Source organism: Xenopus tropicalis, chromosome 4 (assembly GCF_000004195.4).
Source record: "Xenopus tropicalis strain Nigerian chromosome 4, UCB_Xtro_10.0, whole genome shotgun sequence".
Classification (NCBI taxonomy): domain Eukaryota; kingdom Metazoa; phylum Chordata; class Amphibia; order Anura; family Pipidae; genus Xenopus; species Xenopus tropicalis.
This window is the reverse complement of record NC_030680.2, coordinates 4,612,830-4,629,249: the sequence shown is the minus strand read 5'-3', so window position 1 is coordinate 4,629,249 and position 16,420 is coordinate 4,612,830. Positions and strand designations below refer to the sequence as shown.

The 16,420-nt window shown below is 46.8% G+C and overlaps 1 protein-coding gene across 1 annotated transcript in view; it reads right to left on the bottom strand.

The window, feature by feature from the left end:
* slc6a5 (solute carrier family 6 member 5) overlaps window positions 1–2,822 on the bottom strand; it is a 58,739-nt gene extending 55,917 nt beyond the window's left edge. Inside the window, exon 1 of the mRNA XM_031900388.1 lies at window positions 2,676–2,822. Within this exon, the coding sequence (XP_031756248.1) occupies window positions 2,676–2,678 (3 nt within the window). The 5' untranslated portion in view covers window positions 2,679–2,822. The remainder of the gene's footprint in view (window positions 1–2,675) is intronic.
* Between the last annotated feature and the right edge of the window lie 13,598 nt (window positions 2,823–16,420).

The window sequence follows — 16,420 nt, the reverse complement described above, 5'->3', positions numbered from 1 at the left end:
CAATTCTTCCCTTCAGATCCCCAAAGGCAAACAAAATCGTAGGCTCTCAGGTAAGTACTAAGGCATGTCACTGCGGGCTATGTAATAACTACATAAATGCGCCTGTACTGTAGCTGTGCGGGTTTAAGTCGATATAATTAGTTGGTATTGGGAATTTTGCTGCGTTACATGTTCTCATAAACGACGTTATTTCTGTAATATCCAGGGTGGGAAAGACCAAGAATTATAGATATTTAATTGTCTGACTTAATTTATATTAAATTACAGAGAATAACATATGGACCGGTGTCTAATGGGCAAAAACAATGGACTGATAAACGGGGCAACTGGGTCAGAAACCCTACATGACCCTTCTGGAAACCAGCCCTGGATGGATAGATGATAGATAGATAGATAGATAGATACAGAGAGATAGATATATAGATAGATAGATAGATAGATAGATAGATAGATAGATAGATACAGAGAGATAGATATATAGATAGATAGATAGATAGATGATAGATAGATAGATAGATAGATACAGAGAGAGAGATAGATAGATAGATGATAGATAGATAGATAGATAGATAGATAGATAGATAGATAGATAGATAGATAGATGATAGATAGATAGATGATAGATAGATGATAGATAGATAGATAGATAGATGATAGATGCGCTAAATGGGAGCGCATAAGAGTTTCCTTAGAAATTTGCTTGCACATCCCATAGTAACATTTACATTAAACACCTTGATAATTTGCAGTACACGGATAGTTCTATTATGCGCCAATAAAATGGGGTTCGCTGATCTAGGGGGGATTCAGGTCCCTGTATAGTTTCATTAACCCCCATTACAATGGTACTGACTGATGTAGGGAAGTTTCAGGATCCTGGATAGTTCCATTATGTCTCATTGCAATGGGATCGACTGACCAAGGGGAGATTCAGGATCCTGGATAGTTCCATTATGTCTCATTGCAATGGGATCGACTGACCAAGGGGAGAGTCAGGACCCTGGATAGTTCCATTAAGCCCCATTGCAATGAGATCGACTGACCAAGGGGAGAGTCAGGACCCTGGATAGTTCCATTAAGCCCCATTGCAATGAGATCGACTGACCAAGGGGAGAGTCAGGACCCTGGATAGTTCCATTATGTCTCATTGCAATGGGATCGACTGACCAAGGGGAGATTCAGGACCCTGGACAGTTACAGTCAGGAACATTCCTATTACAGATTTGAGTCAGGATCTTGGATAATTCTAAAGAAGTTAATGCTTCATAGCAGGTTTAGGACCCAAGACAGATGGACTACATACCAGGACTATAGTCTATAGTAACAATATCCATAAAGAGATTATTAAAACACCTGCTTAGTTACTATCAACATCACCGATGCAGATTCAGGACCCCAAACAGTCACATTAGGGTCTCTGAGTATCACTAGTGGGAAATGGATCCCGGACCCCTCACAGTTATACACAGGGCTATGAAACTGACTAATCCAAACATGAAGTAGCCCCCTGCATAGGTACAATGTGAATTCTGAGTATTACTTGTGTATAGCAGCTTCTGAACCTGGGATCGTTATAGTCACGAATATAAACATTACTAGTATCCAAAGGTTTGTCTTAGAATAAAAACCACTACTAGAAGAGGGTAGGTTAATAGTCACAACTATAGGCATTCAAATTACATATGGAACTGAGTAACTGCATAGTAAAGCCGCTACTAGTACAGGTAAGATCTATACACATTAGTAGTACAGAGGGAATTAGGGATCTAGGATCTTTACAATAGGTTTCAGAGTTACAGTCATTACTAGTACAGGTAAGATCTCTAGACATTAGTAGTACGGGGGGAATTAGGGATCTAGGACCTTTACAATAGGTTTCAGAGTTACAGTCATTACTAGTACAGGTAAGATCTATACACATTAGTAGTACGGGGGAATTAGGGATCTAGGATCTTTACAATAGGTTTCAGAGTTACAGTCATTACTAGTAAAGGTAAGATCTATACACATTAGTAGTACGGGGGGAATTAGGGATCTAGGATCTTTATAATAGGTTTTAGAGTTACAGTCATTACTAGTACAGGTAAGATCTATACACATTAGTAGTACGGGGGGAATTAGGGATCTAGGATCTTTACAATAGGTTTCAGAGTTACAGTCATTACTAGTACAGGTAAGGTCTATACACATTAGTAGTACGGGGGGAATTAGGGATCTAGGATCTTTACAATAGGTTTTAGAGTTACAGTCATTACTAGTACAGGGGACATTTAGAACCCACCAGGGCTTTAGGGCTATTGGTACAATGTATGCAGGTAAATTGGGTGTTATAGTCCGATACCAGTGCTTAGGACATTCCGGACCCTGGGCAGTTATGGTTCAGGCATTGGATGTTGCCGGGTCCGACTCCGACTCGGTTACGGCCCCTCTACAGTTACGCTCAGATCAGTGGGTATGAAAAGCTGCAGAGGAGATCCAGGACCCTATACTATAAGCTACAAAGCTACACACAAACTCCAGAACTCTATAGAACTAGAGACAAGTGCTGAGTATCAATTCGAACCTATAGGGGGAAAAGTCGGTTTATAATATACATTACCCTGCTGTTTTACCTTTAAATCCCAATCCTGGTGTTATATCCATACCTGTGTGCAAGGGAGAGACTCAGTACTCACCATATTGAGGAAAGACAAAGTCGCAGTTGCTAGACGAAAGCCTGCAGCCTTAGAGTGAAGTCGCCTCTGTCAGCAGCGAAGCTTCTATACCTTCTATGGGAAAGAGTGAGTTTGCGTCAGCGCAGAGCAAGGTGCCCTTCCTTTGACATTTTCTTGATAATAAGAGTTTGATAAATCATTACCCTTAGATTCAGATTTTAAAGGGACGACAGCCCCCCCCCCCCCCCCAGCCGAGCTGTCACTCATCTACAATAGGGTTGCGTATTTAGAATGAGTCATATGAGACTGATTAGTAAATGAAGCCAGTGGATTGCGGGGGGGGGATCTTTTCCCTGTCTGCTGCTGTTAATTAGGGGGGAGATGCAGCTCCGTAGCTAAACAAACTGCCAGAAATAACCCCCAATTCGTGCCAGGATATTTATGATTATTCGGAATCTTTCGTGTGCCTCATTGTATTGAGTCTGCAGGAAACAATCTCCCTGTCCCACAGGCTCTGGGCATCTTCAATTGTCGTTTTATTTTGTCATAAAAGAATGAAATTCAGCTCAATCAAACAGATTTGCAAACGTTCGTTTCATAAGAAAAGTCGCAACGTGCGATAATCTTTTTTTAAAAATTGTGTGACCTTGCAGCAGTCGCAAAGACGCGGACCTTGGTCCTACTGTTCTGCAGATACATTAGATATTGAGTGTCTTTTTGTTTTTGTTTGTTTAATTGCTTTATTTCCAGATTTTAGGCCCCCTTGAATGATCGAATGTCTGTGTCTGTGTCGGATAACAGTCCTTACATTTTGTTATACTGCAGAGTTTCCAATATCTTTTTTTTTTCTCGTTTCGATTCATATAAAGTTAAGTTTTCAAGGGCAGAAACAAAAATGTAGAAAAAAAAATCCCGAACCACGATTTAAACCCACGAATCAACTGAAATGGTTGCAAAGCTTTATTTGCGAATCGGATACAAGTGAGTTAAAGATCGAAAAGACTGTACGTGGGATCATTAATGTGGAACATAAAGTATTTTACTGGACAGTTGCAACCGACTGGCCCATTCCTACCCTTTATGTCAATATCGATCGTGATTCGTGAACACTGTCCAACGTCTTTGGCGTTGAGGCTTTATATACGGAATTATACATTTGTTACTTACTGTTCATTGGTGCAATTGGTCAGTTCAGCTTCACTTATAGGAAATAAGTATTAATTAATTAGAACGTATGAAGTGGATCTTATGGACATGGACAAACCTGAATGGCCAAAGCCACTTCCATTCTGCTGATATGAGAGTTAATTAACGGGCTTTCCCATCCCCAGCCTGGTCCAATTATGCACCTTTTTCAGCCAATGAAAGGGGATATTGGTCTGTAAGTAGCCCTATAGCAAGGTGTCTGTCTGTCATTAATAGGTATATGTCATTTTGTAACAAATGTTTAGCTATTTCCATCATAAACCTCAGGTTATTCATACAGCCCAGAATATTTATTATATGTTTCTGGTAGAACTATAGGTCAGAGACAGACAAGATATGAAAGCTTCTAACCCCCCATTGATGTAACCATTTCCAAATCTAGATGAAACAAAATCTAAGCAAAAAACTGATTGTAAGCTCTTCTGACTAGTGCAGGCATTATTCTAGATATTCTATATTTCTAGTCTTAAACTAGTATATATATATATATTTGTCCAGCACTGAGAGATGGGTTTCAGCTGTCAGACTGATATGATTAGAATTCTGCAGGAAATAATGATATAAGTGTGAGCTCTGGGGCTGGGCAAGGGGGTGAGGAATGACAGATAGCATTTGTATGTGTCTTGGTCTGTCTGTGTCTTTGTGGGATTTGAGGGGTTAATGAGAGGTGGGTGTAAAAAAGAGAGGTTAAGGGAGGAATGAGAGGTTTGTGGATGACAGAGAGAAAGAGAGAGAGAGATATTATATATTTTCTATAGGAGACTTGACTGTTGAAGTGAGGAAGGACCAGTTGCCCCATATTGGGGCTCCCATGGTAAGAAATAGAGCGCTCAGTGACTGTGAGACAGCTGGGATTGTTGGGGCAGGGACCCCAGGAGGCACAGGGCGAGAGGTCCATGTTTGCTGCCATATCTAGAATAGAGAGACACATTTGGTAGGAGATGCAGGATTGGCTAAATGCAGTGTAAATGGGACTGGGTTATTGTACTGTACTAACTACTTACAGAAAGGGGATCAGATAAACTCATACAAAGAAGATCTAAAGCTATTGTTCCAATAGACTGCGGCGGCCAAAGACAGATGCCCATTGTCCTACTGTACTGTCAGTGTGACTGCCAAATACTCATGTGTCCTATAATGGTCATCTCAGCATTTCTACATCAAACCCCAGCGCAGAATCAGTATATGGGCAGTTTAAAGGGTAACTAAACCCCTACACTGAGGACTCCATGGCACAAGACTCCCAATGGGACAAGACAAGAATCCCACCTTCTAATACACATAATAATGAGAAGTCATTAGGCAGCTGGGGAGGAAGAGTATGACAAATAGAAGAACAAGGCATTCAACCCTGAAGGTCTCGGGTGTGAAGCTGAGGAGTAATGTCAGTTCTACTGGGGGGCACGACTACTGGGGTCATATACAGAAGGTCACGAAGGCCAGGAGGTCACATGACCAAAGTCAGGGTTCGGTCACAAAGACCAGGGATCAATATCAGTGAGTGGGGACAACCCTGGGACATGGATAAGGAGAAGACAATACCACCATGAACGTGGAGGCACATTGGGCATAACAGGACCTCTAGGGACCCCCTTTACCCAATTGCCCCGCTACACCCACCATCATTTTTTAAAAATTCTTCTATAGAATCCACACATAGGACTTGCCCCCAACACGATGGCTCTACGAACTGCTCATCTTTATACCCGAGGCCAACGATTAGCGATAGCGAACTGTCAAGTCATAGAAAAATAGAGTTTATATGGGGATTATGGCGTCTGCTTTAAACCCAGTGGATCTCATAGGATTATATAGGACCTTGTGTGTTATTGCACTCTTCCTATTGGTCTCTTGTAGCCACTTCTATGTTATGATGGCCACGCTGCCCAGGCATTGGGCGCTTCCTGATAGCAGAATTTCAAATGATACAGGTATCGGACCCCTTATCCAGAAACCCATTTTCCAGAAAGTTCCGAATTACAGAAAGGCCATCTCCCATAGACTTCTTTTTCTCTGTAATAATAAAACAGTACCTGTACTTGATCCCAACTAAGATATAATTACCCCTTATTGGGGCAGAACAGCCCTATTGGGTTTATTTCATGGTTAAATGATTCCCTTTTCTCTGTAATAATAAAACAGTACCTGTACTTGATCCCAACTAAGATATAATTACCCCTTATTGGGGCAGAACAGCCCTATTGGGGTTTATTTAATGGTTAAATGATTCCCTTTCTCTGTAATAATAAAACAGTACCTGTACTTGATCCCAACTAAGATATAATTACCCCTTATTGGGGCAGAACAGCCCTATTGGGTTTATTTAATGGTTAAATGATTCCCTTTTCTCTGTAATAATAAAACAGTACCTGTACTTGATCCCAACTAAGATATAATTACCCCTTATTGGGGCAGAACAGCCCTATTGGGTTTATTTAATGGTTAAATGATTCCCTTTTCTCTGTAATAATAAAACAGTACCTGTACTTGATCCCAACTAAGATATAATTACCCCTTATTGGGGGCAGAACAGCCCTATTGGGTTTATTTAATGGTTAAATGATTCCCTTTTCTCTGTAATAATAAAACAGTACCTGTACTTGATCCCAACTAAGATATAATTACCCCTTATTGGGGGCAGAACAGCCCTATTGGGTTTAATTACTATTTAAATAATTTTTTTAGTAGACTTAAGGTAGGAGTTCCGAATTACAGAAAGACCCCTTATCCGGAATACCCCAGGTCCCAAGCATTCTGGATAACGGGTCCCATACCTGTTTCTGTTTTGGTACCATACAATATTGTATTCTGTATCTTGCCTTGAATCAAAAATTGGTAACCAATGACCCTATAGATATTATTAAACTATAACAACGACATCTGAAGAATGAAGCAGCTCTCCCTTTGGTATTTTAGCAGCTATCTGGTTGCTAGTCTTATTTACCCTAGTAACCAGGCAGTGGTTTAAACAAGAGATGGGAATATGAATAGTAAAGGGCCCTGTATAGAAAGATAAGGAATATTAATTAGCAATAATAATAAAAATGGAGCCTCACAGAGCAATAGGGTTTGGCTGCCGGGGTCAGTGACCCCCATTTGAAAGCTATAGAAGATAAAGGCATATAATTCAAAAACTATAAATAATGAAAACCAATTGCAAAGTTGCTAGGAATAGGGTATTCTATAACATAAAGGTGAACCTAACCCATGTGTAGAAGGCTTTGGCATAGGAAGGGTTACAGAGCACCCCCATTCCAGGGCCATAACAACCACATTACATAATATTTAGGCAGAAAGCCGGTCCCGGGGGGGCCCTCTATCCAATCACTGTCTCTCCGGAGCGATAATCTCCTCTCAAGGCTGAACTGAGGGACTGTAAATCTGCATCCATCATGGGAACAGCCATTCAGACTAAATTAACCGGCCACTACAGCCTTAATTACTTTGTCAAAGATGAAAAATAGTAATTGATTTTGGTTCCTCGTCGCTTTACCATTTCCCACCTTTCTGGCTGATAAGGAGAGAGAGAGTGGGGGGGGAGCGAGGGGATAATGATACTAATCTGCCCCCCCCCGGGGGAGAAGTACAAGGATTCTCCTGGGCTGTTAAACCTGCCACATCTCCTTATGAAACGGCCATGGGGGAACCTGCCCCCCCCCCCCGTGACTGCACATAGGCCATTGGGTACTGGGACTCAATACCTCGATAAAACTAACTATCTAACTAAACTATAAAACTATTTCACTTCTAGTATGTTAGAGAATGGGCATGTCTAAGCAACTTTTCAATTGGTCTTCATTATTTATTTCTGATAGTTTTTTCCAATGGGGGTCACTGACCCCGGCAGCCAAAAACTATTGCTCTGTGAGGCTCCATTTCTATTATTATTGATCATTTTTATTCCTTATCTTTTTATACAGGGCCCTTTACTATTCATATTCCAATCTCTTGTTTAAACCACTGCCTGGTTACTAGGGTAAATAAGACCCTAGCAACCAGATAGCTGCTAAAATACCAAAGGGAGAGCTGCTTCATGCTATTGCTCTGTGAGGCTCCAGTTTTATTGTTACTTTTTATTCCTTATCTTTCTATTCAGCCCCTCCCCTATTCATATTCCCATCTCTCATTCAAACCACTCCCTGGTTGCTAAGGTAATTTGGATCCTAGCAACCAGATAGGTGTTGAAATTCCAAGGTGAATGATGAACAAAAATGGAAATAATTAAAAAACTACAACTAATAAAAAATGAAGACCAATCGCAAATTGTCTCAGAATATCACGCTCTACGTTATACTAAAAGGTAACTCAAAGGTGTCACATATGAGACTGTTGAAGCCAAAAAGCAGAAAAGAGAATATATATAAATATACTATGTATTGTAATGACATTTAGGGGACAACCATTAATTGCCGAGAACAGTAAATCAATCCTAATTGGAGAACTCAATGGTTTTCTTAAAGCTGTCACTGACCTCTCAATAAGGGCAGCACCTCCTGAACGAGCCAATCAGGTGCCTGTAAGTGCAGGGCATGCTGGGCTGGTATAGAATGGGGAAAGGTGGGGTTCTAAGGAGAAAGCCTAGGGGCTATGGCTGCTGGGGGCCCAGGGGGTGTAGGGACCCAGAGGGGCACTGGCTGGCAGTTTAGACCCAGGAGGTGTAGGGACCCAGAGGGGCACTGACTGGCAGTTTGGACCCAGGAGGTGTAGGGACCCAGAGGAACACTGGTTGGCAGTTTGGACCCAGGAGTTGTAGGGACCCAGAGGGGCACTGGCTGGCAGTTTGGACCCAGGAGGTGTAGGGACCCAGAGGGGCACTGGCTGGCAGTTTGGACCCAGGAAGTGTAGGGACCAAGAGGGGCACTGGCTGGCAGTTTGGACCCAGGAGGTGTAGGGACCAAGAGGGGCACTGGCTGGCAGTTTGGACCCAGGAGGTGTAGGGACCAAGAGGGGCACTGGCTGGCAGTTTGGACCCAGGAGGTGTAGGGACCAAGAGGGGCACTGGCTGGCAGTTTGGACCCAGGAGGTGTAGGGACCCAAGAGGGGCACTGGCTGGCAGTTTGGACCCAGGAGGTGTAGGGACCCAGAGGGGCACTGGCTGGCAGTTTGGACCCAGGAGGTGTAGGGACCCAGAGGGGCACTGGCTGGCAGTTTGGACCCAGGAGGTGTAGGGACCCAGAGGGGCACTGGCTGGCAGTTTGGACCCAGGAGGTGAAGGGACCCAGTGGGGCACTAACTCACAGTTTCAGTACCCCTGGGTGTTTCTGAAAAATGTCTGAGCGCTTGATACTAAAAGTTCAGCTTAACTTTCCCTTTACAGTTCTGTTACATGGGCCTATAGAAGGGAGATTGCACTGTGCCAGTGACACTACTATATACACATTTTGCATTTCCCCCCTGGCACAAACCCCCCCCTGGCACAGACCCCCCCCCCGGCACAAACCCCCCCCTGGCACAGACAGACAGGAGCTGCCACTCAGCAGATGAGGTGCCGGCCGGGAGCATCTGTACAGCTTTGTGCCTCAGTGAGCAGCCAATCAGCCAACTAACAGCTACTGACCCAATCACATGGGCCCTCCCTGTGCCTTCCTCAGCCCCACGGCATTCTGGGGCATGGCAGCTCACTTAACTCTTTCAGTGCCTGTAATTAGGAGCTTAAATAAGGGCAACAGCTTAATGAAAACATCAGTGATTCAATAGGCGCAGGAATGGGTTGTTCTCCTTTAAATCAACTTTTAGTGTTATTGTAGGGATATTCTGAGACAACTTGCAATTGGTCTTCATTTATTAGTATCTGTGGGTCACAATTAGTTAGATCTTTGTTAAGCAGTTCTCCAATTTTCAATTTCAGTGCCTATCTGGTTGCCAGGGTCCAAATTACCTTAGCAACCACAGAGTGGTTTTGAATGAGAAACTGCAATACATAGGGCCAAAACAGAAAGATAAGTAAAAAAATAACAATGAAAAAATCTGAAGCCTGACAGTTTATAGGCTGCCGGGGTCAGTGACCCCCATTTAAGGCAGATAATTACTATAATAAAAAAAACTATAAAGAATAAAAAAATGAAGACCTTTCAAAAAGTTGCTAAGAATTGTCCATTCAATAATAACAAACTAAACGTTAACATGAAGGTTAACTTCCCCTTTAATGGTACCTATTGCCCCCATCTCTCTCAACTGTCCCTTTGTTGTTCCCCCGGGGGTTCAGTCAGAGCCAAGTTCTGGGGGGCTGTTTGGGGCTGGAGGGGGGGCTGGGAGACTGGGGGGCTGTTTGGGGCTGTGGGGCTGGGAGGCTGGGAGGCTGGGGGGGCTGGTTGGGGCTGTGGGGCTGGGGGGGCTGGTTGGGGCTGTGGGGCTGGGAGGCTGGGGGGGCTGGTTGGGGCGTGGGGCTGGGAGGCTGGGGGGGGCTGGTTGGGGCTGTGGGGCTGGGGGGCTGTGGGGGCTGTTCCTAAGGAGCAATGGACTCACAGAGGGTCACAATTATGATTCCGAGGTGTTGGCTGAGTTCTAACCTCTCCCCTCGGCCCCATCGATTTAGAAGCCAACAAACTCTGGGGATCGCTGTCGGCTGCACTGGTTTCTATGATCAGCAGCGATCAATGGGAATCTGAGCTAATTACTAATTAGGAGAAGGAATACAGTGAGGGCTGCATGGGTCTTAGGGCAGCGATTACTCTGCTCTGTTGATCTTTAATAGGAGAGAGGGGAAGGGAAAGGGGGTTCGGGGAGTAGAGAGACAAATGGGGGGAGAGGGGAAATATAGAAGGGGGGAGAAGAGGGAGGATGTGGGGGAGTAAGGCCAAAACAGTTGGGGGGGGGGGAATAGAAAAGGAAAGGAGAGGGGATGAGAGACAGAAGGAGAGAGGGGAAGGGAAAGGGGGTTCGGGGAGTAGAGAGACAAATGGGGGGAGAGGGGAAATATAGAAGGGGGGAGAAGAGGGAGGATGGGGGGGAGTAAGGCCCAAACAGTTGGGGGGGGGAAATAGAAAAGGAAAGGAGAGGGGATGAGAGACAGAAGGAGAGAGGGGAAGGGAAAGGGGGTTCGGGGAGTAGAGAGACAAATGGGGGGAGAGGGGAAATATAGAAGGGGGGAGAAGAGGGAGGATGGGGGGGAGTAAGGCCAAACAGTTGGGGGGGGAATAGAAAAGGAAAGGAGAGGGGATGAGAGACAGAAGGAGAGAGGGGAAGGGAAAGGGGGTTCGGGGAGTAGAGAGACAAATGGGGGGAGAGGGGAATATAGAAGGGGGGAGAAAGAGGGAGGATGGGGGGGAGTAAGGCCAAACAGTTGGGGGGGGGGGGAATAGAAAAGGAAAGGAGAGGGGATGAGAGACAGAAGGAGAGAGGGGAAGGGAAAGGGGGTTCGGGGAGTAGAGAGACAAATGGGGGGAGAGGGGAAATATAGAAGGGGGGAGAAGAGGGAGGATGGGGGGGAGTAAGGCCAAACAGTGGGGGGGGGGGTAGGAAAGGAAAGAGGGAGAGAATTACAAAAAGGATGACAAACATGGGGAGAAGGGTAGAAATGAGATACTGACACCAGAAATGAAACCTTTTTTACATCATAACACTGACTTTGCTTCTATTTATAATTTTGCCATAGAAGTATTTCCTGATGCTGTTCCATTCCCCATCTGATCCCCCATGTTCCCCTATGAGGGGGCGGCCATATTGGCGCAGCAGGGGGCCGTTAGCATTAGAAGCTGTAACTGACAGTCGGGTTTAGGGACTCCCAGTAACAATTACATACAAACCAGCCCAAACAGTGACAAAGGATCAACATGACCTATTGGGAACTTTTTATGTAGATTCATAAATTGAAAAAGTCGTTTTTTCGTGTCAGTATCACAAGGAACATCCCCCCCCCGTGTCCCATTTCCGTTATATAAATCGGGGCCCCCAGTCAGTGGGAGTTCAGAGACGTAAGATACAAACTTTCCCGACTGCGGCTCAGGTACATTAACGATAATGAGCTCTGGCAGCTGCTAATTGATTGGATATTTAATTGCTGATTAGTATCATTGTGCCGGATATTTCAATGTCACCCCCCCCGTCACCATTTGCCACATGTGACGGGTTTCACCGGCCCCAGTATGTGATGGAGAAACCTGCACTGCGGCTTTATTATCATGGCAATTAATGATTTACTTTATTCCCAGTTTGTTCTGCGCCTCTTTAGTTTGGAATTGATGCTGCTGCCTGGTAACTATGGTCTGTGGCCCTAGCAATCAGGTGCAATCAGCCACAAGGGCATTAGTGAGGTTGGGCAGTGATGTTGGGGATCAGGCTCACAGTCGGGGTTCCATCCCACAGGGGTTCAGTTGGGTTGCCCAACCCTACCTGCTATAACTGCCCCTACCCTTCTGGGAAGGTTCCCACTAGATGTTGGGACAGTGTTGCTGGGAGTTGCTCCCATTCAGCCCCAAGGGCATTAGTGAGGTTGGGCAGTGATGTTGGGGATCAGGCTCACAGTCGGGGTTCCATCCCACAGGGGGTCAGTTGGGTTGCCCAACCCTACCTGCTATAACTGCCCCTACCCTTCTGGGAAGGTTCCCACTAGATGTTGGGACAGTGTTGCTGGGAGTTGTTCCCATTCAGCCACAAGGGCATTAGTGAGGTTGGGCAGTGATGTTGGGGATCAGGCTCACAGTCGGGGTTCCATCCCACAGGGGTTCAGTTGGGTTGCCCAACCCTACCTGCTATAACTGCCCCTGCCCTTCTGGGAAGGTTCCCACTAGATGTTGGGACAGTGTTGCTGGGAGTTGCTCCCATTCAGCCACAAGGGCATTAGTGAGGTTGGGCAGTGATGTTGGGGATCAGGCTCACAGTCGGGGTTCCATCCCACAGGGGGTCATTCAGATTATATCAGGGGTGAGTGTTTCCCTGAGGACACGGCCGTTTAGATGAAGTGTCGGAGGCAGAGGGGCAAATGTATATATTTATACCCCCCCCTTATACCCAGGCAATAACACATGACGTACAACACTGACAGCGCTTTGTGGCTTTTATGATTTTCGCTAAACAAACGATGGAGATTTCTGAGCGATCAGCACATTCTCGCGCCTCGTTTATTTCTGGGCATCAATTTATTTACATCTAATTAAACCGCAGTCGTTTCGTGTCGGCGCAAGCGGCGGGTGTGGGGAGGTGATAATGCCGACCTATTAGGATGATTTAGTTTTTATCAGCAGCTTTGGGCAAATTAAGGGCCTTATTTGCATCCACTCAGGGAATGTTACACAAACGGCACTAAGGGAAATAGATACAAAAAGAAAATATACGTATTTAATATTCTCTCCCAGTGCTGAAAGTTCCCTCCACTTCTCAGATGTGCAAGTAACAGGCCAATACTCATACACTCTTGTACTGGCAGGCTCTGGCCCATTCAGGCACACGCTGGCAGGCTCTGGCCCATACAGGCACACAGTGGCAGGCTCTGGCCCATACAGGCACACGCAGGCAGGCTCTGGCCCATACAGGCACACAGTGGCAGGCTCTGGCACATACAGGCACACAGTGGCAGGCTCTGGTGCACACACAGGCAGGCTCTGGCACATACAGGCACACAGTGGCAGGCTCTGGCCCATACAGGCACACAGTGGCAGGCTCTGGCACATACAGGCACACAGTGGCAGGCTCTGGCCCATACAGGCACACGCAGGCAGGCTCTGGCCCATACAGGCACACAGTGGCAGGCTCTGGTGCACACACAGGCAGCCTCTGGCACATACAGGCACACAGTGGCAGGCTCTGGCCCATACAGGCACACGCAGGCAGGCTCTGGCCCATACAGGCACACAGTGGCAGGCTCTGGCACATACAGGCACACAGTGGCAGGCTCTGGTGCACACACAGGCAGGCTCTGGCACATACAGGCACACAGTGGCAGACTCTGGCACATACAGGCACACAGTGGCAGGCTCTGGTGCACACACAAGGCAGGCTCTGGCACATACAGGCACACAGTGGCAGGCTCTGGCACATACAGGCACACAGTGGCAGGCTCTGGCACATACAGGCACACAGTGGCAGGCTCTGGTGCACACACAGGCAGGCTCTGGCACATACAGGCACACAGTGGCAGGCTCTAGCACATACAGGCACACAGTGGCAGGCTCTGGCACATACAGGCACACAGTGGCAGGCTCTGGCGCACACATAGGCAGGCTCTGGCACATACAGGCACACAGTGGCAGGCTCTGGCACATACAGGCACACAGTGGCAGGCTCTGGCACATACAGGCACACAGTGGCAGGCTCTGGCACATACAGGCACACAGTGGCAGGCTCTGGCACACACAGGCACACAGTGGCAGGCTCTGGCACACACAGGCACACAGTGGCAGGCTCTGGCACATACAGGCACACAGTAGCAGGCTCTGGCACATACAGGCACACAGTGGCAGGCTCTGGTGCACACATAGGCAGGCTCTGGCGCATACAGGCACACAGTGGCAGGCTCTGGCACACACAGGCACACAGTGGCAGGCTCTGGCACATATAGGCACATAGTGGCAGGCTCTGAGATTCAAGAGTGAGTGACCCCCGTGCTACCAGCAGAACACATTGCACACTTGCCTGAGTTGAGTCTGGCTGTGAGTGTAGGACAAGTGTCCCATTTTAAAGGCCATTTCATTGGCCCATCCGATCCAGCTGGTTGCCATGATTTTGGGTCAGACAGCTGAAGTACCAGGACAAATGCCAGTATATAGTGCTGTTGGTAGAGATGCACCGAATCCATTATTTTGGGAATCGGCTGAATAACAAACCTTGTCCGAATCCTAATTTGCATGTGTACATTAGGAAAAGGAAGGGTTAAAGAGAAGTGCAGGCAATAAGACACGTGATTCTAAGGATGCGGATTGGTTCGGTCAGGGGCATGGATCTGAATCCTGGATCGAACTGGGCTACCGGGACACATGTTGGGCCCCACCAGCCCTGACCCAATCCCCAGCGGGCGCTCCCCCGAGCCGCCACTCACCCTCCCCTGACGCACTGAGGGTAAGTTTTAATTGCCTGCGCTTGGGAAGGGAGTCAGATGGGTCATGGGGGCCCCTGAAGCAGCAACCCCGGTAGGCCCTGCACCCCCCCCCCAGTCCGACCCTGCCTGGATTCCGTGTATCCCTAGTATGTGGCAATCATTTACTGCTCCACTGGGCCCCAGTCCAACACTGCTCCGCTGACACTTGTAACAGGGTCTTGGAGTTACAGTTACAGCCAGGGGTCCAGGCTCCTTGTAACCAGCACTGAAAGCCCCTTATTAGGGACCCCTACTGCCATGTAACAGGCCCAGACACAGAGCACCCATGGGTAGGTCACCCATATCTCTGGCTTCCCACTCTACAGCAGTCTCAGCTTTCCCCCCCAATGGCAGTCCTGCATATGGCACTGAACTGCCCCAACTCTGCACCTGGTTTCTAGGGTTCCATTTCACCTAGCAACCAAGCAGTGGGTATTAATGACAGACTGGAAAAAGAATTCACAGACACTGACCCCCCCCCTCATACATACAGTATCTGTGTGGGACACACGTGCAGTTTTCTCCCAGGTTTTCTCTTAAATTGAAACAAATAAGCCCATCTGTCAGTAACTGATCCAATTAAGGAGTGGAACAAATGCTTATTAATTAGGCTCACAATAAAGCAACCTTGATTGCTTGATTCAGCTAATTGGACTCGGGCACCGCCGGGGGGAAAAAAAGGCTAATTAATAAGCAAGCGTGGGCAGGAATTAATATTAGATAATAACTTGGGTATTTCCAGACACTGAGACTGGAAGGGGTTAAAGCGGAGAAGTGACTAAAGGGGTAAATCGTCTGCAGTTGGTCTTTTCTCTGTATTTTTCAGGTTTGGGATTTTAGTGGCTAACTGGTTGCTGGGGGTTCAGTGACCCCAGCAACCAGATAGCATCTTTATTAGCAGAACAGGAAAGCTACTAATTGAAAAGCAGAAAAAAATGAAGACTAATTGAAAAGTTGCTTTGAGTTCCCTGCCCTGAATATGCCCAAAGCCGGCACTTTGTGATTTAGTATTAACGACAGATTGCCAGCTCCCACGGCGGCCACAATGGCCTCTATAGGACGGGAAATGAATCTACGCGTCGCTGGGGGAATAACAGCCCCTAAATTGTCCCGTAAGTTGAGCTGCACCATTAGCCGCTCTGAATGTCTCTTTCATGGCGGCGCAGCTTGTAGTCTCGTGTCAATGCCCCCCCGAGCAGCTCTCTCTCTTTAAGAAGCAGGTCATTGCCATAAAGCGTCTCCCCGGGACCCTCCGGCAGCAGCGCCGGCTGCTAAATTTGTCCTCCATAGAAAGTAAAGGCATTTAATCAAAGTACCAAGGGCCCGAGGTGTAAGGAACCTTATTGCCTCTGTAGGACGCGAGCAGGCAGCCAATGAGCACGCAGGGGAGGAGCCAAAGTCAATGCTCTTGTTCAACTCCCAGCAATCCGCAGTTTGACATTCAGCCATAGGCCGATGGGTGCCGGGAGTTGTGCAGTTTAAGCCTTGCGGGTCTCCGGGCCGGCCAGAGAAGGGTTAAAAGGATGGTTAGAAAGAAATAAAAACCCAA